This window comes from Scyliorhinus canicula, chromosome 2, assembly GCF_902713615.1.
Source record: "Scyliorhinus canicula chromosome 2, sScyCan1.1, whole genome shotgun sequence".
In the NCBI taxonomy this organism is placed as follows: domain Eukaryota; kingdom Metazoa; phylum Chordata; class Chondrichthyes; order Carcharhiniformes; family Scyliorhinidae; genus Scyliorhinus; species Scyliorhinus canicula.
The window spans coordinates 115,850,800-115,878,269 of NC_052147.1; the positions used below are offsets into that span (position 1 = coordinate 115,850,800).

Genomic DNA, 27,470 nt, shown 5'->3' on the forward strand with positions numbered 1-27,470 from the left:
CTTTAATCAGCAGAGTGAATAATTATTGAGATTAATCGTGATTTGCTCGGGTACGAATGGGAAGAATAACCAGATAGTGTAATCAGATATTGATTTTGCCTGGAATTGATCTTTTACTCTTCAGTTGGCACAAGAAGTGGATGGAGAAAGACATTCTTTTGAGGTTCTTTAATTTAAGCAGAGAAATGTATGAACTTGGTTAATTGGGATGGATTCAATGAGGAGATGGGTTTGCATTCTCTATCAGGCTAATGGAAATTCTTTTAAAAAAATATTTTATCAGAGGCATTTTTCAAATATGGACATAAGGGAGAAAATCAAAAACAACCATGGCAATAGCAAACAACCACATCTCCCTACATGCTCCCCAACCCCTAAACATTCCCCCCCCACCCCATTCTGCCCACACGGACAGTGACCGGGATTCAAACCCGGGTCCTCAGCGCCGCAGTCGCTAACCACTGCGCCACATGTCACCCACCTATTGTGTTATTATTTAAGTGTAGGTGTCATCTGAATGCTCAGCAAAACCTTCAGTAAATTTACCAACAGAACTACATTTACAAAACTGTAGATTTTCTTGTTTAGACATGTCTCTGGAATTTGAGGAAGAATTGGTTTATTGCAGGTGCGCATAACGCCTTATAAAGTGACTGTTTTTCCAATTCCCCCAAAAGATTATGACAATGATGAGATCTTGACATATGAAGAAATGTCGCTGTATCACCAACCTGCGAGCAGAAAACGGCCAATTGTTCTAATTGGCCCACCGAACTGCGGTCAGAATGAATTACGGCAGAAACTGATGGAAAGAGAGGCTGATCGTTTTGCCGCAGCAGTACCTCGTAAGTTAATTGGACTAACTAGTTTAACCTGTATTGTATGGTATATTTTCGATATAACTCGTATCTTTGCATTTGTAGATACAACACGATCCATGAGAGATAACGAAGTGAATGGGCGTGATTATCTCTTTGTGTCACGCCAATTTTTTGAAACCGACATGGCAAGCAACAAGTTCATTGAACATGGCGAATATGAAAAGAACCTGTATGGCACCAGTATCGATTCAGTGCGGCAGGTGATCAACTCTGGAAAGATATGCCTGTTAAATTTGCACACCCAGGTAAGCAGCTAGGAGCACAAGTTACAAAAATCTGAACTCGAAACAAAGTGCTGAAAATACTCAGCAGGTCTGGCTGCCTCTGTGGGCAGCATTTCTGGAGAGTGATTTGATGTTCCACGTCTGTGACCATTCGTCAGAACTGGAAAAGTTTGAAATGTTAATTGGAGAAAGATGCTTGTCATATAAGGCAGTGCTTTTCAAACCTTTTTGCCAGGGACCCATTTTGACCAAACGGCTATCCTTCGCAACCCACGATGCCGACCTTCAAAACCCGTGCCTGCCGACCGTCACGACCCGTGCCTGCCGACCTTCGCGGCCCATGCCTGCTGACCTTCGTGACCCGTGCCCGCCGACCTTCGCGACTCGTGCCTGCCAACCTTCGCGACTCACGCCGGCCAATGTATGATGTAGAGCGAGGCCAACAGCATGGGTTCAATTCCATTACCGGCTGAGGTTATTCATGAAGGCTCCGCCTTCTCAACCTTGTCACTTGCCTGAGGTGCGGTGATCCTCAGATTAAATTACCACCAGTTAGCTCTCCCCCTCAGAAGGGAAAGCAACCTATGGTCATCTGGGACTATGGCGGCTACTTTTATATAGGACCCTTCAGAAATATATATGAAAAGGTGATTGGAGTGGCTGAGAGAGAGCAAGAAAAAATGGTACCTGCAGCGACATGTATATCACTGTAATGTTTCAATATTGGCTATATATCATTGTAAAAGAAAAGTTTCAGCCTTACAGCCCCAAAATTGTGAGGCGTAACTTTACAACAGCAGCAGGTCTTTCATGCAAAGATTTCAAGTGGATTTCCTCGAACAAGATTGGTGATAAGAACCGCTGGCTGATTAATTCGAGGAGCAATTAGATGCAGCAATGGTGGGGACTATTGGATTGTTCTGGATGGATGTATTGAGATGGGCTGAATAACCTTCCTCAATCCATAAATGTCTGTGAACACTTGAAGCAGTAACAAATTGAGCAGGATATTAACAAGGACAGTTAAGCCAAATGACAACCGATTATTATTCCACGTACTTTTTTAAAGAAAATTTAAAATTACTTTTTGAAACATGTCTATTACAATCCAAACCTATAAAAACTGAAGTTCATTATATTGCTTTCAAGTCATGCTTACAACAAAACTGGGTGACAGTAATAGGAAAAATGACAGGGATGAGAACAAATTACTAATTCTCATAGCTATAGATGTTACAAAAACACCCGAAGTAGCCAGTTGCCTCATTCAAGGTTGAAACACAGTTTGACCAATATTTGTTAATAGGAAAGAGTGGTAACAGCACAGGAGGGAGGCCATTTGGTCCATCATGTGTGTGCTGGCTCTCTGTAAGAGCAACTCTGGCTAGTTGCACTCCCCAACTTTTCCATGTAGCCCTGCATTGTTATTCTCTTCAGATAATTATCCAATACCTTGTTGAAAGCCATGTCTGAAATGCCTCCACCACACGAACCTGGGAGCCCATGAAGACTTGCTGATTTATCTTTTGTTGAAACAGAGCACTTAGTTTCAGCAGTAACAGCAGATTCAAGCAGTTGGTTTGTAAATTGGCTTCAGATGGTTTCCCTAATGTGTGTTCCTCTCATTTGATGTCTTGCATTGCTTTTTTCTGTGTGATTCACTCAGCCACAACAATGTGACGCATATATATATAAAATATTTTGGTGAGGCTTCGGTGGGGGAGCTGAAGGGTAAATGGGAAGAGGAACTGGGTGAGGAGATTGAGGAGGGGACGTGGGTGGATGCCCTGGAGAGAGTGAATTCCTCCTCTTGCTGTGCGAGGCTTAGCCTCATACAGTTCAAGGTGCTGCACAGGGCCCACATGACCGGGACGAGGATGAGTAGGTATTTTGGGGGCGAAGACAGGTGTGCTAGGTGCTCGGGGAGCCCAGCGAACCATACCCATATGTTCTGGGCATGCCCAGCACTAGGGGAATTTTGGAAGGGGGTAGCAAGGACGGTGTCGAGGGTGGTAGGATCCAGGGTCAAGCCAGGCTGGGGACTTGCAATTTTTGGGGTTGCAGTGGAGCCGGGAGTGCAGGAGGCGAAAGAGGCCGGTGTTCTGGCCTTTGCGTCCCTAGTAGCCCGGCAGAGGATTTTGCTTCAATGGAAGGATGCGAGGCCCCGAAGCGTGGAGGCCTGGATCAATGATATGGCGGGGTTCATCAAATTGGAGACGGTGAAATTTGCCCTGAGGGGATCAGTACAGGGGTTCTTTAGGCGGTGGCAGCCTTTCCTTGACTTCCTGGCAGAACGGTAGGAAAATAGGCCGGCAGCAGCAGCAGCAAAGGAAGGGGGGGGGGGGGGGGGGTTTGTTGCGGGGGAAGGGAGAAATGTGTATATGTGTTTATTGAATATGCCGGGTGCTTATCTATTCTTTTTGTAGCTACTGGGGGGTTGGTTTTGGGGGTTATTGTGTTATTTCTCTTTGTTGTTAATATGGTTTTCTTGCTGTTATTTTATGTTTTTGATATGTTTTTGAAAATCTTAATAAAAATTATTTTTAAAAAATATATATATATTTTGGTGGCTTCAGGGTACCCCTGAAATATGTTGCAGCATAGTATTCCCCAGACAGCCATCTGTCGCTCACTGCCAAGTTTATAATCCAAGAGAAATCTGATCGCAATAATTAACACAAGCCCTCAAGCTTAGACCAAATTAATTTGAGCTCCTCTGCTGCTATTATGGTTCCTGTATTTAAAAATAAAATGATGGTAATACAGCACTTGTTATTGTGGAGTACTGCTGTGCTCCATTTGGAACTAAAGAGCATTTCTACAGATAGCTGTCTTGAATACAAGATTATACAGCAAAGCTTATTGCCTCATTTACATTTTTTGAGTCCCATTAAAATGGGAAATCTCTGGAAAATACTCTTGCCCTAAGGAATAAATTGTATGGAATTCCATTAGTTATTCTGTCCTAAAGAAATAGCAGATATCAATGGCTATTTGGAATTTTCATCATGTTTTCTCATTTTATACTCTATATTTTTTTATTTTCTAGTCATTGAGGATTCTGCGCAATTCGGATTTAAAACCTTATATAATCTTCATTGCACCACCTTCCCAGGAGAGACTGCGTGCAATGCTGACCAAAGAGGGGAAAAATCCTAAGGTAATATTTTTGTACCTTTTGTGCTCTGCAGAAGTCACTGCAGTTAATGAAGTGAGTTTAGACGGAACATGAAGTACACTTACTCGGAGAAGACAGTTTCAAGGTTGATGAGTTCAATTCAAGAACTGTAGAGTAGCATTACTTTTTTTGTCTTGTTCCTCATGTGCAGCGATGATTCTTTTGGATTTTTCTATTAAAAAACAGTATCATGCTATGAACAATGGACTGCATTTGCTGGTCCCGCACGCCCCGGGACTGGAGATTCACAGCAGAGGTCAGCAGACCTTTTGCTTGTCCGCCTGCCCATGGCGATTCCCGCGGCAGGTGGGATCAGAAGATTTAGGCCAAAGGCTTTTGCCTTAATCTGCATTATGATCGTTAAAAGTTGCCTTTCATTACTTTGACCTTATTTATCATTCAGTAAGTATTTTAGTTCCTAGTTTTCATTTCACTTTACTGATTTTGTTCCTTATCTCTTAAGTTGCTAATATGTCACCTTCTTGCAACCATTGACCTATTATTTTCCGCTTAATATGCAGTACTGAGGTTATAGATAAGGGGTTTGGTTTTCCATTTGCTACAATACTTGTTCAGCTGTCGATCTGTTCAACCTCTCACCCTCCACCTTATCCGCAGTAAAGCCTTCATTACGCTCAGAGGCATTGTTTGAGCCACTGAATCATCATAAATTCAATCCCACTCCAGGAACTTAATTCCGCTCTGTCAAGGGATACAAAATATCACAACATTATCCTAGCCAGCATTTATCCCTCACCAAACATCGCTATAACAGATTATCTGGTCATTTATCTCATTGCTTTATGTGGAATTTTTCTGTATACAAATTGGCTCTGTTTCCTACATTAAAAAGTACTTACCGTAGTTTCCGGACTATAAGCCGCGACTTATTTCACACGTTTTGAACCTCGCGGCTTATACAACGACGCGGCTTATTTATGGATTTTTCCCGCTTTCTTTTCACTAAACCAATGAAATTGCGTAACGGGTCAAGGTAAAACAATGTAACTTTTTAGTTTACTGTTTAGATTAAATCGAGCGCGCTCAAACATCCCATCATTCTGATTACGGTAGTCATTTTGTCACCCTCATCATGGCAAAGACACGGAGAAATGCATATGATGCAGCTTTCAAGTTGAAGGCGATCGATCTGGCTGTTGGGAAAGGAAATAGAGCTGCTGCACTAGAGCTTGGTCTTAATGAGTCGATGATAAGACGTTGGAAACAGCAGCGTGAGGAATTGACTCAGTGCAAAAAGACAACTAAAGCTTTCAGAGGGAAGAAAAGCAGATGGCCCGAACTAGAAAATGAGCTCGAAGACTGGGTCAACATGCAGTGAGCAGATGGCCGAGGTGTTTCAACTGTACAGATCCGACTGAAAGCCAAAACAATCGCCACCGCAATGAAGTTTGAGAATTTTAGAGGTGGACCATCGTGGTGTCTCAGATTTATGAGACGTAAAGGCCTGTCCATCAGGGTACGGATGAGTTTGTGTCAGCAGCTCCCTCCCGACTACGAGGAAAAAATTTCAAACTTCCGCAAATTCACTGATGCAAAGATAGCAGAGCATTCCATTGGCCCGCACAATATCATAAATATGGATGAGGTTCCTCTGACATTTGACCTGCCTCTCACTCAGACTGTCAACAGGAAAGGTGAATCATCCGTCATGCTGAAAACAACTGGGCATGAAAAAACGCACTTCACCTGTGTTCTGAGTTGCACGGCATCGGAGAAAAGCTTCCACCGATGGTGATTTTTAAACGCACGACGATACCAAAAGAAAAATTCCCTACAGGAATTGTTGTGAAAGTCAACAAGAAAGGATGGATGACGGAAAGCCTAATGCATGAATGGCATACGGAGTGCTACGGCAAGCGACCGGGAGGATTCTTTCACAGGAACAAGGCATTGCTCGTTTTGGACAGCATGAGGGCCCACATAACAGATTCTGTGAAAGAAGCCATCAAGAGGACAAACTCAATTCCAGCTGTGATTCCTGGGGGCACAACAAAGTATTTACAGCCACTTGACATCAGTTTAAATCGTGCATTTAAGGTGGCGCTTCGTGTTCAGTGGGAGGCTTGGATGACAAGTGGGGAGAAATCCTTCACTAAAACGGGCCGCATGCGAAGAGCAACTTATGGTCAAGTCTGCCAGTGGGTCCTGACAGCGTGGAGCATTGTTAAAAAATCCACTATCATCAACGGGTTTCGAAAAGCTGGATTGCTGCGTGTTGAAGAGGGCAGCATGAGCTCAGCGGGAAATTTGCCTCCGGATGAAAGTGATGAGAGCGACAATGAAAACAATCCAACATCGGATGAAGCAATTCTGAGGCTATTCAACTCTGACACCGAAGGAGATGACTTCAGTGGTTTCAGTGCACAAGAGGAGGATAGTGACTCTGATCACCTGGGTTGGTGATATCTTGATTACGATCAGTAATAAAATACTTCTTTTTACACATGATTTATTTATTTTTAATGTTTCAAACTGATGATTCTATGTTAATCTTAAGAGCTTAATCGGATTGATTTCGCTCCACAGTGACCAATGACTTTCTTGGTAGGCTATTCTTTACCGCTAATTTTTTATTTTTGTTACAAGCCGTATTTCGTTAAAGCCTGTGTAAAGCTCATTTGTTTCAATGTACCGGTAAGCACCTGCGGCTTATATACGTGTGCGGCTTATTTATGTTCAAAATAAAAAAAAATGTCAAAATCAGTGGGTGCGGCTTATAGTCAGGTGCGCTTTATAGTCCGGAAATTACGGTACCGGTAATCGACGATTACATCTTTCAAAGTGCCATTCACAGGCTGTATGTAAATTAGAGCCCTTTTTTTCCCTTTCTATTTCTGCTACCGTTATTTCCCAGTTGTGGCCAGCCAGCTGTCCCTCTTTCCTTTGCTAACCTGAGCCCTCCGCCAGCATTCTTCCATTCTTTCTGTCTTATCTGTCCTCGAATCATCTCAGAGCTCATCTTGTCCATTAAACCCACGTCCTGCTCCCTTGACCCCATTTGAACTAAGTGCTGACCACTCAACCTCCTTTTACACCTAAGCTGGTTGCTATTGCAAATGGTTCCCTCTACTCGGGTACTGTTTACCCTCCCCTGTGTTGTCCCCAATCTCCCTATTAGAAAATACTCACCTTTAACCTCTTTATCCTTACAAAGGACTGCCCATCTTCAACCTTACTTTCCTCTTGAAAGTTCTTATGTAAGTTGTTGCATCCCAAATCTGTGATTGCTTCTCCTGCAATTCCATGTTTGGAGATCTCAAGTCAGGATTCCACAGCATTGAACCAAAAAATAGAAGTAACAAATGGCTTTCTGTGACACCATGTGACAGTGGCTGTGGCACATTTTTCTCCTCTCCTTGCCTGGTGTGGTCAACCACATCATCCTGATTCAGCATATAACGTCCATTTGAATCCAGTTGAGAGAGACCACTTTTGCCTCTCCAACCGTAGCCAAAACATCGGCAACAAAAACTGAAGTTATCACCCCTCTCTACCTCGTGTAACATTTAAAGTCCCTCGTGGCTCTATCTTTGGCTGCCTCCTCTACCTGTTGGCCTTTGGCAATGACATGTGAAGACATGTGGTCAGATTTCATATGTATGGCACCAATTCTCGCTGTGCGCCATCTCTCAACTTGTCCTCTGCCTCTGTATTGTCAAAAGGCTTATCCAACAACCTGATCTTAGATGAGCTTCAGCTTCCTCCAGTTAAATACCGAGAAGACCAAAGTTGTTGTTTTTGGACCCCACCACTAACTGTGTATCTTTGCCACTGATTCCATCCCCTCTCCTGGCCACTCTGAGATTCAACAAGACTGAACCTTGGCTTCTGATTTGCCTCTGCTTGTGCTCCAGTCCGCCTGCTTCTGAAATACTGTCCATGCTATGGGCCTCTGCTGTGGACATGACTGTTTTAGTAATCTAAGTACAACACAGCACAGAAACAGGCCCTTCGGCCCTCCAAGCCTGCGCCAATCACTTGTCCTATCTAGATTATCCGCCTGTGTCCTTCTATACCCCGTCTGTTCATATGTCTATCCAGATAAGCCTTAAAGGTTGCTAACATCTGCCTCAACCACCTCATTTGGCAGTGCATTCCAGGCCACCACCACCCTCTGTGTAAAGAACATACCCCGCACATCTCCACTGAAGCTTTCCCCCCTCACCTTGAACTTGTGACCCCTTGTAATTGACATTTCCGCCCCGGGAAAAAGCCTCCAATTGTTCACCCTATCTATACCCCAAATAATTTTATAAAATTCGATCAGGTCGTCCCTCTGCCTCCGTCTCTCTAGGGAGAACAATCCAGTTTATTTAATCTCTCCTCATTGCTAATACCTGCCACACCAGGCAACATCCTGGTAAACCTTTTCTGTACTCTCTCCAAAACCACCACGTCCTTCTGGTAGTGTGGTGACCAGAATTGGACACAGTATTCCAAACGTGGCCTAGCCAACGTTCTATATAACTGTAACATAATTTTCGAGCTTTTATAATCTATACCCCATCCTATGAAGGTAAGCATGCCATATGCTTTCTTTACCTCCATTTCCACCTGTGCTGCCACTTTTAAGGATCTGTGGACCTGCATGCCCAGATCTCTGTGTCTCTATGTTCCTGATAAATGGTTCTGCCGTTTATTTTATAGCTCCCGCCTGAATTGGATCTACCAAAATGCATCACCTCGCATTTGTCCGCGTTAAATTCCTTCTGCCATTTCCCTGCCCAATTTTGCAGCCTATCTATATCCTGTTGTATTCTCTGACAATCTTCATCCGCAATTCCTGCAATCTTTGTATCATCCGCAAACTTACTAATCAGACCCTCTATGTTTTCTTCCAAGTCATTTATATATATATATTTTATTTATTTATTTTTTTTTAAAATAATTTTTATTGAAATTTTTGAAAAATGTATAACAACAAAACAATAATAAACACCCCCCCGCACCTCCAGCTTAATGAATCCCGCCATGTCATTGATCCAGGTCTCCACGCTTGGGGGTCTCTCATCTTTCCATTGCAGCAAGATGCCGGGCTACTAGGGACGCAAAGGCCAAAACACCGGCCTCTTTCGCCTCCTGCACTCGTGGCTCCACCCCAACCCCAAATATCGCGAGTCCCCAGCCTGGCTTGACCCTGGACCCTACCACCCTCGACACCGTCCTTGCCACCCCCTACCAGAATTCCCCCAGTGCCGGGCATGCCCAAAACATATGGGCATGGTTCACTGGGCTCCCCGAACACCTATTGCACCTGTCCTCACCCCCAAAAAACCTGCTCATCCTCGTCCCGGACATATGAGCCCTGTGCAGTACCTTGAACTGGATGAGGCTAAGCCTCGCACATGAAGAGGAGGAGTTCACCCTCTCCAGGGCGTTCGCCCATGTCCCCTCTTCAATCTGCTCCCCCAGCTCCACTTCCCATTTAGCCTTCAGCTCCTCTACCGACGCCTCCTCCACCTCCTGCATCACCTGGTAGATGTCAGACACCTTCCCATCCCCGACCCACACCCCCAAAAGCACCCTATCCCTTACCCCCCGCGGGGGCAGCAAAGGGAGCCCCTCCACCTGCCGCCTAGCAAACGCCTTGATCTGAAGGTACCTGAACATATTCCCCGGGGGGAGCTCAAACTTCTCCTCCAGCTCACCCAGGCTTGCAAACCTCCCGTCAATGAACAGGTCTCCCAACTTCCTTATGCCCGCCCTATGCCACCCCAGGAACCTGCCATCAATGTTCCCTGGGACAAACCGGTAGTTCCCCCACAGTGGGGCCTCCACCGAGCCCCCCACTTCCCCCCTGTGTCGCCTCCACTGCCCCCAAATCTTGAGGGTAGCCGCCACCACCGGGCTCGTTCTGTACCTCGTTGGAGGGAGCAGCAACGGTGCCGTTACCAGTGCCTTCAGGCTCGTGCCTCCGCAGGACGCCATCTCCATCCTTTACCATGCTGCCCCCTCCCCCTCCATTACCCACTTGCGTACCATCGAGACATTAGCCGCCCAATAGTACCCAGAGAGGTTGGGCAGCGCCAGCCCCCCTCCATCCCTGCCCCGCTCCAAAAAGACCCTCCTCACCCTCAGAGTCCCATGCGCCCAAACAAATCCCGTGATGCTGCTGTTCACCCTCCTAAAAAAGGCCCTCGGAATAAGGATGGGGAGGCACTGGAACAAAAACAGAAACCTCGGGAGCACCGTCATTTTAACGGACTGTACTCTACCCGACAGCGGCAGCATGTCCCACCTTTTGAACTCCTCCTCCATCTGCTCAACCAACCTAGTGAAATTAAGCTTATGCAAAGTCCCCCAACTCCTAGCCACCTGAACCCCCAGGTACCTAAAACGCCTCTGCCCTTTTTAGCGGGAGCCGACCAATCCCCCCCCTCCTGATCACCCGGGTGTACAACAAACAGCTCGCTCTTGCCCAGGTTCAACTTGTAGCCCGAGAAACTCCCAAACTCAGCAAGAATCTCCATCACCTCCGGTATTCCCCCCACCGGGTCTGCTACATACAGCAGCAAGTCATCTGCATAAAGTGACACTCTGTGCTCCTCCCCACCCCGCACCAGACCCCTCCACCTCCCCGACTCCCTTAGCGCCATGGCCAGAGGCTCAATTGCCAACGCAAAAAGCAAGGGGAAAGTCCCACGGTAGAGCCTGAAGTACTCGGACCTCCTCCCATTTGTCGCTACACTCGCCATCGGGGCCTCGTACAGCACCTTCACCCATTTAATCAACCCCTCACCAAACCCGAACCTCTCTAACACCTCCCACAAGTACCCCCACTCAACCCTATCAAAGGCCTTCTCCGCATCTAATGCCACCACAATCTCCGCCTCTCCTTCTGCCGCCGGCATCATTATCACATTTAGCAGCCTTCGCACGTTAGTGTTCAGCTGCCTCCCCTTCACAAATCCCGTCTGATCTTCATGTATCACCCCCGGCACACAGTCCTCTACTCTAGTGGCCAAGATCTTTGCCAGCAACTTGGCGTCCACGTTCAACAGTGAAATTGGCCTATATGATCCACACTGCAGGGGGTCCTTACCTCGCTTCAGGATCAGGGGAATCAGCGCCCGTGACATCGCCGGGGGCAAAACTCCCCCCTCCCATGCCTCGTTAAAGATCCGAACCACCAGGGGGCCCAACAGGTCCGCATATTTTTTATAAAATTCAACCGGGAACCCATCCGGTCCCGGCGCCTTCCCCGACTGCATGTGGCCAATCCCTCTAACCAGCTCCTCCAACTCGATCGGCGCCCCCAGTCCCTCCACCTGCTCCTACTGCACCCTTGGAAATCGCAGCCTGTTCAAAAAGCTCTCCATTCTCTCTCTCTCTCTCTCTCTCTCTCTCCTCCCTCCCCCCCCCCCCCCCCCCCCCCCTCCCCCCACACCACCACCACCGGCGGCTCCGACCGGTACAGTTCCCTGTAGAAGTCCCTGAAGACCCCATTAACCTCTACCCCCTTCCGCACCACATTCCCACTCCTATTCTACACTCCACCAATCTCCCTAGCCACGTCCCGCTTGCGGAGCTGATGTGCCAGCATCCTGCTCGCCTTCTCCCCATATTCGTAGACCGCTCCCTGCGCCTTCCTCCACTGTGTCTCCGCCTTTCTGGTGGTCGGTAAATCAAACTTAGCCTGCAGGCTACGCCGCTCCCCCAACAATCCCTCCTCTGGGTCCTCCGCCTACCTCCTATCTACACTCAGCAGCTCCCCCACCAGTCTCTCCCTCTCCCTCCTCTCCCTATGGGCTCGGATGGAAATCAGCTCCCCCCTAATCACTGCCTGCAGAGCCTCCCACACCATCCCCACCCGGACCTCCCCAGTATCATTGGCCTCGAGGTACCTTTCAATACATCCCCGCATCGTCCTACACACCTCATCAGCCAACAACCCCACGTCCAAACGCCAAAGCGGGCGCTGGTCCCGCACCTCCCCCATCTCCAGATCCACCCAATGCGGAGCATGGTCCGAAATCGCAATAGCCAAATATTCGGCATCCTCCACCCTTGGGACCAGCCCCCTACTCAGGACAAAAAAATCAATACGGGAATAAACCCTGTGCACGTGGGAGAAAAAAAGAGTACTCCCGAGCCCTCGGCCTCCCAAACCTCCAGGGATCCACCCCTCCCATTTGGTCCATAAAACCCCTCAACACCTTGGCTGCCGCCGGCCTCCTGCCCATCCTAGAACTAGAACGATCCAGTGGGGGATCCAGCACCGTATTGAAATCCGTCCCCCCCCCCCGTCCCCCCCCATGATCAGGCCCCCCGCCTCCAGGTCAGGAATGCGGCCCAACATACGCCTCATGAAACCAGCATCATCTCAATTTGGGGCATATACATTTACCAACACCACCCTCTCCCCCTGCAGCTTACCGCTCGCCATCACATATCTGCCGCCACTATCAGCCACCACCTCGGACGCCTCAAACGCCACCCTCTTCCCCACCAGGATCGCCACCCCCCGGTTCTTCGCGTCGAGCCCTGAATGGAAAACTTACCCCACCCACCCCTTCCTCAGACGAACCTGGTCCGCCACCTTCAGATGAGTCTCCTGAAGCATGGCCACGTCCGCCTTCAGCCCCTTCAGATGCGAAAACACTCGGGCCCGCTTAACCGGCCCATTCAACCCTCTCACGTTCCACGTGATCAGCCGGATCAGGGGGCACCCCGCCCCCCTCCCACACCGACTAGCCATAGCCCATCGACTGCTCGCCCCTGGCCAGCACCCCCCACTTGGCCCGTTTCCCATGGCGATAGAACCTCACCCGACCCGCACCAGCTCCTCCCTGGCCATTCCAGCAGCAACCCGGTATACCCCCCCCCCCCCCCCCCCTCCTCCCCCCCCAAGCTAGGACCCCTCCTAGCCGCGACACTCCCTCCATAGTACTCCCGTGAGCCAGCTGACTTCTGCTGACCCCAGCAGCTCCCGCTCTAACTCCGACCCCTCCCGATATGAGCTCACCCCTCCTCCCCTGCATCAGCTCCTTGGCACCGCTTCAGCGCGGGAAAACGGATCTGATATCCACGCCCCTTGCCACCAGCTCCACCCCCCTAGTCCTGCGGCGTGGGAAACCAGAGGAAAGCCCACGCTTTCACACTGCCCCCCCCCCCGCCTGCCTGCTCCTGCGGGCCGCCTGCTGCTCCTGCGCCTACTGCCTCCACTCCTCTGGGGCTCCACCGGCCGCCATTTTGTCCACCTTCCCCCGCTTTTCCAGGGGAGCTGCTGCCGTTTTTTTCCTCGCCCCACTCCGGGTCCGCACCATAAATCCCGGGGGATATTACTCCAGACACCTTCACACACTGGGAATCGTTGAACCAGCGCCGTTTGGGGCCCTTAAAAGAGCCCAAAAGTCCTACGATAGCGGGAACTGCCGAACGTGCGGCTTAGCTCCGCATTGCCGCCACCGGAAGTCGATATCTATCTATATATATATATATAAGCATAGGTCCCAGAGCTGATCCCTGCGGGACATCACTAGTTACAGACCTCTATTCGGAAAAACACCCTTCCACTGCTACCCCATATCTTCTATAGCTAAGTCAGTTCTGGATTCATCAAGCTAGTTCACCCCTGACCCCATGTGATCTAATCTTTTGCATCAGCCTGCCATGAGGGACCTTATCAAACGCTTTCCTAAAGTCCATGTCGACAACATCCATAGCCCTATCCTCGTCAATCATTTTTGTCACCTCCTCAAAACTTCAATCAAATTACTGGTAGACCCTCCACCCTCTATATTTCATCTGAAAAATCTGCTGAAAAATCTGCTGCCCATTTCCTCTTGTGCCCAAGTTTTCGTCCATGTGACCTATATTAGCTGCTGGCCTCTCAAAATCTCTGTTCTCATCCCCTTGTTAAATTCTCATCCCAACATTGTCTCTTTCTATCCTCTGCCTTCTTCAGACCTACTATTTCTAAAGAAGTCTAACTGTTCCAACTCTCAGGATATGCATGTCCCTTTGTTCCTTCCGCCCCACCCATGCCTTCAGCTACCTTGGCCCTATGCTCCAGAATTCCCTCCGTGAATCCTTCCACACTGCACCACTACATCACTTCAAAATCCACCTGCACGGTCAATTCACCTGATATTTTCTTCCCTGGCTTAGGATCCATTTCTCTATTCTTCTATGAAAGGGATTTGAATGTTCGCTAGTTTAAAGGTGATTTTAATTGCAAATTCTTGTTCAGGTAATGATGGCTGCTGCCAAGTCATAAGCTGAGGAAAATCACTTCATTACTATTAACAAAGTATTACCCGTATAAAAGATAATGTAAAATCTTGGGAGGGATTCAGTGAGTGTTGGATTAATAAATTTGACTGTTCTTATTTGCCTGCATGTATGTCTCGATCTTTGTTATTGACTTTGCTATTTTTATTCAGCATATGCTAAAGTTGTAGTTTGTCAGAAGTCAGTCCATCTGTGCAGTGAAACCTCTTATCTGTTCCAATTACCCACCATCTGATTATCTGCTAGAGATTTTGTGAGATAACACATTTCATTGCACGTTCCGCTTAAAATAGTTTCCCTTTTTATGCGATGCAAGTCAATATTACAGCCCAAGGTGGATTGAAATTCACTTCCTTAAAGTTGTACTTCATTGCTGTGCCATATGTGAAAGTTCAAAACTTGTGGATTGTCCATTATTACTGGGGAGAAAGGAGAAGCTATTTCACTGGATTGTAGAGCTTCCACTGCACCCCTAAAATTTAAATGCTGAGATGGACCATGGGGAATTTGTCATTCTTTTGCATATCACTTCAAGATCGGAATTAATTAACATTGTTCCTGTTGAGAAAGCTTTAATCAGCTTCATGTTGGAGCTCGAGACACGCTGTGCATGCTGATCTTGCAATTGCTTAGATAGAGGGAGTATCATCGTGTCTCAGGCATTGGCATTTTTATTATGTTTCATTACATGCTGAGAATACTTGATTTAGGATGATGGAACTTAGACTTTGTGTTACAGCTGTGTTTTCATGCTGCTTTATTATTTTTCAATCCATTCCTTTGGGTATCTTTTGATGAGTTGATAAATCCATGACTCTCCGGATTGGAATTTGCTTTCTCGACTATCCTGTCAGAGGAATGTGCAGAGCAGAGACTTGGCACTTTGCCAGGCAGAAGGACAGCTTATGCACCAGTTCCAATACAAACCTTTCTTGAAATCTGTTTCCTGCACACCCATCCTTTTTGGAAGGGTATAGTTGATACCAAGCTAGTAGTAACTAAAATATGAGGGCAAGGATAAGACCTATGATTAACACTCAGATAAAAAATTTTAAATGTCAAACTATTTGTTAATTTAAAATAAATTAATTTGACCATATTTATAATGGAACCTTTAAATTCTGTCTCACTGTAATTACTGACGCTAATCAGTAGTGGTGATACAAGAATTTAAACTGGGAACAGCAAGACTTGCACCCTCACCACACTTCAACTGCAGATTGTACTTGGTTTTGGCTCCTGGTGTAGAGAAATCCACCCCATTATTGCAGTTATGCAAGGAACCAGACTTGGCCCAACCACCCCCTGTTTCTCATTTATGTGCCGCTACTTGATATTGTCTGAAAACACGTCATGTACACTGATGACACAACACTGTACCTCACCACCACCTTGCTGGGCCCCTCCACTGCCTCTAAGCTGTCAGACTAAAACTGAGACTTTCTGGCCCCACCATAGTGGCTTTTCCCATGGCAGACGTGACAATCCATTTAAATCCCCGTTGTCTTCGGTGGGAACAGAAATTCCTGCCAGTGAGGGGGGCTGGAAAATCCCAGTTTGCATGTTCAACATCCAATACTGGGTGAGCAAAACTTTCAAACGGTCAGGTATTGGGAAGCACCACGTCTTGGATCCCTGCCATAAATTCCACTCAATCAGGGCAGCAAAGTGGTTAACACTGCAGCCTCTCAGTGCCAGGGACTCGACGTTTAATTCTGCCCTTGGGTGTCTGTATGCATGAAGTTTGCACGTTCTCCCCGTGTCCGCGTGGGTTTCCTCCGGGTGCTCCGGTTTCCTCCCACAGGTTAGATGGATTGAGGGTGCTGAATTGCCCCTTGTTGTCCAAAGATGTGAAGGTTAACTGGCATTACGGACGTACAGGGAATAGGTTGGGGGAGTGGGTCTCGATAGGGTGACTCACTTTCCGAGAGTCAGTGCAGACTTGATGGGCCAATTGGCCTCCTGCGCTGTGGGAGTTATATGTTTCCATCCCTCTCCCTGGCAACTGTCTGAGGATGAACCAAACTATTAGCTACTCTGGTGTCATATTTAACCCTGAGATAGAGCTTCCGACCTCATACTTGCACCAGCTCCACCTCCGTAACATCGCCCAACTCCATCCCTGTCTTACACCTTCTGCTGCTGAAACCATCAGCCCATTCCTTTGTTTCCTCTAGACATGACTATTCTAACATTTCCCTAGCTATCTTCTTACATTCTACTTGAAAAATGGAGGTAATCCAAAACTGCTACCCACGTCCTTACCCGCACCAAGTACCATTCACGCATCATCCCTGTGCTCGCTAAATTACTTTGACTCCCGGTTAAGTAATACCCAGATTTTAAAATGCCCTTATTTGTTTTCAAATCTCCCCAGTACCTTGCCCCTCCTCCTCACAAACTTCTGATTTCTTTGTGCTCCTTTAAATTCTGATCACCTCGCATTTGTCCGGGTTAAATTCCATCTGCCATTTCCCTGCCCAATTTTGCAGCCTATCTACATCCTGTTGTATTCTCTGACAATCTTCATCCGCAACTGCTGATGATTCTGCCATTTATTTTCTAGATCCCACCTGAATCTTTGCAGAGGTACATGCAGCTCTGCATAAATCTTCCACACAAGTGGCAAAATAAAATTCCAGGATGCTATTATAAGTGCAGAGATTAAATGGATAATAGAAAATGATTCTGCGATAAAGATGTCCATTTAATAAATCATGCACCTTTTGCTTATAAGATTTATATAAAAGGAAAGGTAGGGTAGAATTTTGGAGCTCGGTTGTGGTAGGAGTGGGTGCCGTAAAATGTGGCAAGCTATTCATAAGTCCGTTGACTTTGGCAGGACCGGTGATGGGGCTTGACCAAGAAACAGAAAGTAGGTTAACACAGATACTCAGGGCTTGATTCTTTAAAAAGCGGGTTTTTCAGGCAGTTTCCCGCCAGCTCTGCCGGTGAGTTCCCCACCGCTATTCGGTGACAGTCACTTTTTTGGGCCCTCGGGAGTTTCTCACCGGTTTAGCCCACACTTAAATTTTTTTTTAGCACTGGGGAGCTAAACCGAGATTGGGCCGCCATTTTGAAAGGGTCCTTGATCTCTAAGTGAGCTTGAGTCCCCACGCGACCCCCCACCCCACCCATGGGCAATTTCACCCCCCCCCCACACACACATGGGCACTACCACCGCACCCCGCTATGGGGTCCCTGGGGGCCCCCCTTCTTCAAGGCCCCCCCAAGTTCCCTTTCAGCACTCCCTCCCTTCCAGGACCCCCACCCATCATCCCTCCAACCTCCCAGAGGCCCCTACTCACCTGTCCAGCACACTCCCAACCTTCAAATCCCCCCCTCCCCTCCTTTCATGGGTATGACCCACCTCTCGCCTGACCTTTGGCAGTGCCACCCTGTCACTTTACATCCTTGCACTGGCACCTTGACAGTGCTACGGTGGTGGTGCTAATGTGCCAACTGGGCAGTGTCAAGGTGCCCTCATTCCAGGGGAAGGTCAAGGAACATTTACCCTGACCTCCGATAGTCCGGGAGACTCCCCGTGTGCCGTTCTGCCTGGTCCACGTTTGTGTAGACCAGTGCTTTTCGACGTCCGGCTGCGGCCTCGCTGGGGAGGCTGGTGGATACCAAGTTGCCTGTGGATACCGTGTAAGTTCGACTTGCCAGTTTAAAACTGGCTTTGGCACGTGCCATTTGGTCACATCCCTTGTGGGCGCGTTTCAGATTAAGTCGCCTCGCGGGACTTGGGTGAATCCTGCAAGGCGCAAAGACTGTTGGGAAGCCCGCGATAGGCTCTCCCGGCATTCACTGGCCGCACCGCGCTCAAGGGAGACTGCAACACGGCTGGTGGGTCATGCCCAATGCAGCAAACCGATTTCACTTTCCATCAAGTGATTCCTAGCAATTTCTAGTCTGTCCTTTACTGCGTTATCATAACATGGCACAGATGATCTTTTACAGTGATTACAGTTTGTGCAGCTGTGGAGAGACTGGACATTTCCATTTTTGTGTTGCAGCCTGAAGATCTGCGGGATATCATAGAAAAGGCCAGAGAAATGGAGCAAAACTATGGTCACTATTTTGATGCAGCTGTTGTTAATACAGACTTGGAAAAAGCATACCAGGAGTTAATCCGCCTCATAAACAAGCTTGACACAGAGCCTCAGTGGGTTCCATCCACGTGGCTGCGGTGAAAAACTAATTCATCAGGCAACAAGTCTGCTTTCCGGCAATTTGGCAGCAAGTGATCATTGATGCAAGGCACAGAATGGAAGAAAAAATTATGAAATATTTGACATTCCATTTTACATCAGCACTTGGCGGTAGAAATATTCATGTAATTACTATTATGGTAACTATTTATAATGTAAATATAGATACACTTCTGACATTAGCTACTTTGAGTCACCCTGTACATAACCCTGGGTCCAGGTTGTACTGATTTAAGCTTTTAGGTGTGGTATTTTTATATTCTTTTTAGGTTTCAGCCTTGCTGCTGAGGACTGCTCATGACGAGCATTGTGCTAGAGTCTTTCACGAGGATTAAGTATGCAGACGACAGAGTATATTTTTTATGAAAGAAAATAGAATTCATAAATTCCACCATATAGATTTTTATATTATAATAGACATTGTGCATTCCTCCTAGCGGGAAAAACGCTACGTCGGAGCAGTTCAGAGGCTTGCTCAGTTGGAAGGCGTCACGTTTTAACTTTTTAAAAGGTGTTTGTGAGAACCTGCTTTGTGCAGACTAATAAATTGTCCCTTATGATCAGAATGTTTGATCAAAGACTGGAATAGAATTATTAAATGTAACTACTGTAAAGCAATAATTGGCACAGCAGGCATCCCAAACAGCTGCCTTTTCAAAAAAAAAAAATCGTCAAATGTGAATGTTGTAATTTAAGATAACATGCGAGTCCTGTTGAAATCTTTTCACGCGCAATTTTGATTAGTAACAATATTTTTGTGGGTTTTTTTAGAATAAAGTTTTTTAAACACTGGAATTTCTTGATGGTTCATAGCTGGAATTGGCTGAACAGTTTCAAATGAATGATGTACGTTTTCTTAATTTTGTCAAAACTATTTTGTACAATGTATTTTCCCAGTATTAAACTAATAGTGCAGAGGCACTGGAGATATGGTGCGGCTTTTCCACCTTTGATGCTTATCTGCTAGGACTAAAACAAAGCAACATCCATGAAAGGCTGAAGTGATGCAGACTGCAGGGACAAGTGGGATATTATTTGTGGAGAAAAATGATTGACAAACCAAAGGACATGTTCAGTCTTTGTGGCTTCAGTCACATTAATTGGACAGGCATTCGGATGTGGCGCGTGTAAATGATGCCAATTTTAACTTTGAGGAATCCATCTATGAGGGGTCCAATCTGAGCATGTCATGTATATCTGCTTCATTCATTAAAAACTATTTTCGGAGCCTTGACTGCACACGGAATGTTGTAAAATTGTATTTGTAGATTTTCAATAAAACAAATCACCTCTGGCTGATGTCTGTTGCATTGTCACTTCCTGAGCTCACCAAGGTAACCTGCATTTGTAGGATCCTGCAAAAGTCCAAAACCCCATTTGTGGAATCAATTATTCCAAATATACAGTTAATGAATTTCAGTGTCCTGGTATTGTACAATGTTAAAATAGTAGTTGTTATAAAACTTATTGAATTGGCACGACTGGCACAGGTAAGACAGCCTGCCTGTGCTGTCATTTTCCAATTTGTGACTTATATGTGCATACTCATTCTGAGCTACAAATCCACATACAGTGCATCTTCACTATAATGAACCCAGCTTTGGTAATCCCAACTGCCAGACACGTTGATCGTAAATTAGCCCTACTGTCATTCTGCACGATCTCTCTGGGCCAACCCAGATACAATGATCGAATTCGAGCTAATCAACTGGTAATCCAGTATAGTGTGAATCCTGTGTGACGTCTGCATTTCTTAAAGGGAAATCGCAAGCCACAATCTGCAACATGCTCGGTTTCAGAAAAAATACTGTGCGCCACCAGAAGAAATGCCCAAGATGAAACACCAATGCAAAGAAAGCAAGCTGTATGGCAACTTATGAAGACCTTGATGAAGCAATTGATTTAAAACAGCCAGAGTGAGTAACAGTCTCGAGCCAGGTGAAGTTAATGCACAAATACTAAAAATGAGCCACTCATTACCTGGAGCTTGCAGATCTTTTGAAACTGGTTAACAAGATAGAAGGAATTGAAAACCAACCACAACTTGCATTTATATAGTTACTTTAACATAATGAAGCATCCCCAGGCACATCACAGAAGCATCATGGAACAAAATATGACAGAGTCACGAGGGGACATCATGGGAGATGACTTGGCCAAAGAGGTAGGTTTTAAGGAATATTTTCAACGAAAAACGAGGTCTGGGAAGGGAATTCTGAGCTTTGGGCCTGGGCAGCTAAAGGTGTGACTGCCATTTATGGAGTGATTATGATTTGAGGCCCAACACAAGAGGCTGAAATTAAGGGAGGTTGGATATCTCAAAATATATTGGGGGAGATTAGAGATAGAGAGGAGTCATGCCAAGAAGGGATTTGACAACAAAAATAAGTATTTAAAAAAAATCAAGATGCTTATCCAGGAACCAGTGTAGATCAGTGCACACACGATTGATGGATGAGTCATATTTGGTTGGAGTTAGAACACAGGCAGCAAGATTTTGGATGATCTCGGATTTTAGGAGGATATGTGGGAGGCTGGCCAGGGGTGCTTTGGTCAACTCTGGTGGTAACAGTGGTATGGATGAGCATTTCAGCAGCAGAATATTTGTGTACTGCCTTATTTCAATCTCGGGTAGAAGGATGGAATCGATGACAAAAGGTCGTGGAGTTTGGAGCAGAGACCAATAACAATGGTTTCAGTCTTCAGAATATTTAATTCGAGGAAATTTATATTCATCTTGTAGTGGGTGTTGAACAAGCAGTCTGACAATTGAGAGACAGGGAAGAGTGCGAGAGGTAGAGCTTAAGACCACCGGTGTACTTGTGGAAACTGGCATGTTTTTGAATGATATTGCCAAAGGGCAGAATGTAGATTAGAAGTAGGAGGCGGCCAAACAATAGGTCCTTGGGAGTAGGATTCGGAAAGGAAGCCATCAATGTCAATTATTTGACTCCAGTTAAGAATAGATAATAATGGGCAGCATTGTGGCACAGTGGTTAGGTTTGGTGCCTCATGGCACCAAGGTCCCAGGTTCGATCCTGGCTCTGGGTCACTCTCCGTGTGGAGTTTGCACATTCTCCCCGTGTCTGCATGGGTTTCACCGCCACAACCCAAAGATGTGCAGAGTAGGTGGATTGGCCCTGCTAAATTGCCACGTAATTTGAAACAATGAATTGGGTAATTAAATTTATTTTTTAAAAATAGATCATAAAACTAGGTGAGTGCAGTCCAGCTGGATCGCATTGGAGGAGGATAATGTGATCAACTGTGTCAACGGCCATGTTCAGGGACTTTGAAGAAGAAAAAGATGTTGGAGATGGGATGTAGTCTGCAAGGATGGAGGAGACCAGAGTTGGGTTTTTGGAGAGGGGTCAAAACCTGAGGATGTCTATTAGCATGAGGAGCTTGTCTTGTTATGCTCTAGGTGTAGCATAAGCGGCTTCCTTTTGCAATTGACAAAGGAAGGATCAGATGTGGAGAAACTTCAACACATTTATTAAACTAGATACACTTCTATAACTTGGGTTCGACATTACTGTTAATCCTACTATAGCTACTCAGACTGACTAACCAGACTGCTACAATACACGTGGGAGTGATATCAAATCAACCATGTGTCTCTACTCACTGACTCTCCACTGGAAAGAGGCAGATCATGTGTGTGGTGTCCTTTATATATAGGTTGGTGTAATGCCCTCCTGTGGTTGAGTCACCTGTGTGTGTATCGTGAATGCCCATTGGCCATGTCCTATCTAACTGTTCTATTGGATGAGTGCCTGTGTGTCATGTCTCTGGTGCTCCCTCTAGTGTCTAGCTAGTCTGCATGTATCTCATTAACCCCTTGTGTATTTACAGTGATGCACATCACCACAAGAGCTGGGAAGGGAAAGGTACAAAGAAAGAACAAAGAAAAATTACAGCACAGGAACAGGCCCTTCGGCCCTCCCAGCCTGCGCCGATCCAGATCCTTTATCTAAACCTGTCTCCTATTTTCCAAGGTCTACTTCCCTCTGTTCCTGCCCATTCATATACCTGTCTAGATGCGTCTTAAATGATGCTATGGTGCCTGCCTCTACCACCTTCGCTGGTAAAGCGTTTCAGGCACCCACCACCCTCTGCGTAAAAAACTTTCCACGCACATCTCCCTTAAACTTTCCCCCTCTCACCTTGAAATCGTGACCCCTTGTAACTGACACCCCCACTCTTGGGAAAAGCTTGTTGCTATCCACCCTGTCCATACCTCTCATAATTTTGTAGACCTCAATCAGATCCCCCCTCAACCTCCGTCTTTCCAACGAAAACAATCCTAATCTACTCAACCTTTCTTCATAGCTAGCACCCTCCATACCCGGCAACATCTTGGTGAACCTCCTCTGCACCCTCTCCAAGGCATCCACATCCTTCCGGTAATGTGGCGACCAGAACTGCTCGCAGTATTCCAAATGTGGCCGAACCAAAGTTCTATACAACTGCAACATGACCTGCCAACTCTTGTACTCAATACCCCGTCCGATGAAGGCAAGCATGCAGTATGCCTTCTTGACCACTCTATCAACCTGCGTTGCCACCTTCAGGGTACAATGGACCTGAACTCCCAGATCTCTGCACATCAATTTTCCCCAAGACCCTTCCATTGACCATATAGTCCGCTCTTGAATTTGATCTTCCAAAATGCATCACCTCACATTTGCCTGGATTGAACTCCATCTGCCATTTCTCTGCCCAACTCTCCAATCTATCTATATTTTGTTATATTCTCTGACAGTACTCCTCGCTATCTGCAACTCCACCAATCTTAGTATCATCTGCAAACTTGCTAATCAGACCACCTATACCTTCCTCCAGGTCATTTATGTAGATCACAAACCTCAGTGGTCCGAGCACGATCCCTGTGGAACACCACTAGTCACCCTTCTCCATTTTGAGACACTCCCACCACTACTCCCTGTCTCCTGTTGCCCAGCCAGTTCTTTATCCATCTAGCTAGTACACCCTGAATCCCATACGACTTCACTTTTTCCATCAACCTGCCATGGGAAACCTTATCAAACGCCTTACTAAAGTCCATGTATATGACATCTACATCCCTTCCCTCGTCAATTAACTTTGTCACTTCCTCAAAAAATTCTATTAGGTTTGTAAGACATGACCTTCCCTGCACAAAACCATGCTGCCTATCACTGATAAGTCTATTTTCTTCCAGATGTGAATAGATCCTATCCCTCAGTATCTTCTCCAACAGTTTGCCTACCACTGACGTCAAGCTCACAGGTCTATAATTCCTTGGATTATCCCTGCTACCCTTCTTAAACAAAGGGACAATATTAGCAATTTTCCAGTCCTCCGGGACCTCACCCGTGCTCAAGGATGCTGCAAAGATATCTGTTAAGGCCCCAGCTATTTCGACCCTCGCTTCCCTCAGCAACCTGGGATAGATCCCATCCGGTCCTGGGGACTTGACCACCTTAATGTCTTTCAGAATACCCAAAACTTCCCCCTTCCGTATGACAACTTGACCGAGAGTATTTAAACATCCATCCCTAGTCACAACATCCATCTTGCCCCTCTCCTTTGTGAATACCGATGCAAAGTACTCATTAAGAATCTCCCCCATTTCCTTTGAGACCACGCATAAATTCCCTCTTTTGTCTTTAAGTGGGCCAATCCTTTCTCTAGTTACCCTCTTGCTCCTTACATACGAATAAAATGCTTTGGGATTTTCCTTAACCCTATTAGCCAAAGATATTTCATGACCCCTTTTAGCCCTCTTTATTGCGCGTTTGAGATTCGTCCTACTTTCCCGATATTCCTCCAAAGCTTCATCAGTTTTGAGTTGCCTCGATCCTATGTATGCTTCCTTTTTCATCTTAGCTAGTCTTACAATTTCACCCGTCATCCATGGTTCCTTAATCTTGCTATATCTATCTTTCATTTTCACAGGAACATGTCTGTCCTGCACTCTAATCAACCTTTCCTTAAAAGACTTCCACATTTCAAATGTGGATTTACCCTTAAACAGCTGCTTCCAATCCACATTCCCTAGCTCCTGCCGAATTTTGTTATACTCTGCCTTTCCCCAATTTAGTACTCTTCCTTTCGGACCCCTCTTGTCCTTGTCCATGAGTATTCTAAAACTTACGGAATTGTGATCGCTATTCCCAAAGTAATCACCGACTGAAACATCAACCACCTGGCCGGGATCATTCCCCAATACCAGGTCCAGTATGACCCCTTCCCGAGTTGGACTATTTACATACTGCTCTAAAAAAACTCTCCTGGATGCTCCTTACAAACTCTGCTCCATCTACGCCTCCAACACTACACGAATCCCATTCAATGTTGGGGAAGTTAAAATCTCCCATCACAACCACCCTATTGTTCCTAGATTTTTCTATAATCTGTCTGCATATTTGTACCTCTACTTCATGCTCGCTTTTGGGAGGCCTGTAGTAAAGTCCCAACAATGTTACTGCACCCTTCCTATTTCTCAGCTCCACCCATATTGCCTCAGTGCTCGAATCCTCCATCATGCCCTCCTTAATCACAGCTGTGATATAATCTCTGACGAATAATGCAACTCCACCACCCCTTCTACCTCCCTCTCTATCCCTCCTGAAGCATCTATACCCTGGGATATTCAGTTGCCAGTCCTGCCCTTCCCTCAACCAAGTCTCAGTAATACCAATAGCATCATATTCCCAGGTACTGATCCAAGCCCTAAGTTCTTCTGCCTTACCTGCTACACTTCTCGCATTAAAACAAATGCACCTCAGACCACCTTTGCGTTCATCATCTCTTCCCTGTCTATTCTTCCCCTTAGTCACATTGGGTTTATTGTCTCGTACCTTACTGGCTTTAGTTGCTGCTTCTTTACTGACCTCTAACTTCCTAATCTGGTTCCCATCCCCCTGCCACATTAGTTTAAAACCTCCCCAACAGTGTTAGCAAAAGCACCCCCTAGGACATAGGTTCCAGTCCTGCCCAGGTGTAGACCATCCGGTTTGTAATGGTCCCACTGCCCCCAGAACTGGTTCCAATGTCCCTAAAATCTGAACCCCTCCCTCCTGCACCATCTCTCAAGCCACGTATTGATTCTGACTAATCTTGAATTTCTACTCTGACTGTCCCGTGGCACTGCGATTACTACCTTTGAGGTCCTACTTTTTAACTTGTCTCCTAACTCCCTAAATTCTGATTGGAGGACCTCACCCCTTTTTTTTACCTATATCGTTGGTGCCTATATGGACCACGACAACTGGCTGTTCACCCTCCCCCTTCAGTATATCCTGCAGCCGATCTGAGAGATCCCTGACCCGAGCACCCGGGAGGCAACATACCATTCGGGAGTCTCGTTTTTGACCACAGAATCGCCTGTCTACTCCCCTTACTATTGAATCCCCTATGACTATAGCCCTGCCAGTCTTTTTCCTGCCCTTCTGTGCAGCAGAGCTAGCCACGGTGCCTTCCCCTGGTGAGTCATCTCCCCCAACAGTATCCAAAACGGTATACCTGTTTTGGAGGGAGATGACCGCAGGGGACACCTGCACTGCCTTCCTGCTCTTTCTCTGCCTTTTGGTCACCCATTCCCTGTCTCCGTCACCAATCCTAATCTGCGGTGTGACCAACTCACTGAACGTGCTATCCACGACCTCCTCAGCATCGCGGATGCTCCAAAGCGAGTCCATCCGCAGCTCCAGAGCCATCATGCGGTCTAACAGGATCTGCAGCTGGACACCCTTCCCGCACATGAAGAAGTCAGGGGCGTCGGCCGCATCCCTGAACTCCCACATTGCGTACGAGGAGCATAACACGGGTCTGGGATCTCCTGCCATTTTTACCCTTTACCTTAACTGATTACAAATGTAGTATCAAATAATTATTAAGTGAAATGAATAAAGATTTTACTTACCAATCACAATACTCACCAACACACGAAGAGTTAAATTTCTCCCAGCAACTGCTAATTGGAGCACTTTCCTTACCAGCCAATCAGGTCACTGCTTTGCTGTGATGTCACCCTTCAAGGTAAGTTTTTAAAGAGATAAACTTACCTTCCCGACAACCACGGTTGTTTTTTTTTTTGGTTAGAGGAGGGGGTAGGGAGGGAAACACTGAGGAAGTGTTTCGGGTTTGTCACTTGACAACAGCCCCTTCACAAACCACCTTCAAATTAGGCTGACCGCACTGCACGTATGCAAATCTCCCCGGAACAGGCAATCAGTAGCTCCGCTCTGCTATCCTCTGCTGGATGCTTGCTTGCACTCGAACTCCTCGGGTCTCTTTCGCAGGTACACCTTCAAATTAGGCTGACCGCACTGCACGTATGCAAATCTCCCCGGAACAGGCAATCAGTAGCTCCGCTCTGCTATCCTCTGCTGGATGCTTGCTTGCACTCGAACTCCTCGGGTCTCTTTCGCAGGTACACCTTCAAATTAGGCTGACCGCACTGCACGTATGCAAATCTCCCCGGAACAGGCAATCAGTAGCTCCGCTCTGCTACCCTCTGCTAGTAAGTGGGGAGATTCAGGAGATGGGCCTCATGGACAAGGTGATCTCAGCAAGGACATGAGTAGAATGCATAAGTGGCAATCTATGCTCCTCTGAAAATAATTCTGTGTTCAAATTCATTACCTTTTTAATACTGCCCCTATATCCATAAGACCATAAGACATAGGAGTGGAAGTAAGGCCATTCGGCCCATCGAGTCCACTCCACCATT

The 27,470-nt window shown here is 46.5% G+C and overlaps 1 protein-coding gene across 5 annotated transcripts in view; it reads left to right on the plus strand.

Annotated features, from left to right (window-relative positions):
* mpp5a (membrane protein, palmitoylated 5a (MAGUK p55 subfamily member 5)) overlaps positions 1-20,050 on the plus strand; it is a 141,620-nt gene extending 121,570 nt beyond the window's left edge. For all 5 annotated transcript variants that reach the window (XM_038785511.1, XM_038785476.1, XM_038785504.1 and 2 more), the window contains 4 exons: positions 678-845; positions 924-1,126; positions 4,155-4,265; positions 18,557-20,050. In XM_038785511.1, coding sequence (XP_038641439.1) covers positions 678-845; positions 924-1,126; positions 4,155-4,265; positions 18,557-18,733 — 659 coding nt within the window. In that variant the 3' untranslated portion in view covers positions 18,734-20,050. The remainder of the gene's footprint in view (positions 1-677; positions 846-923; positions 1,127-4,154; positions 4,266-18,556) is intronic.
* Positions 20,051-27,470: the final 7,420 nt, after the last annotated feature.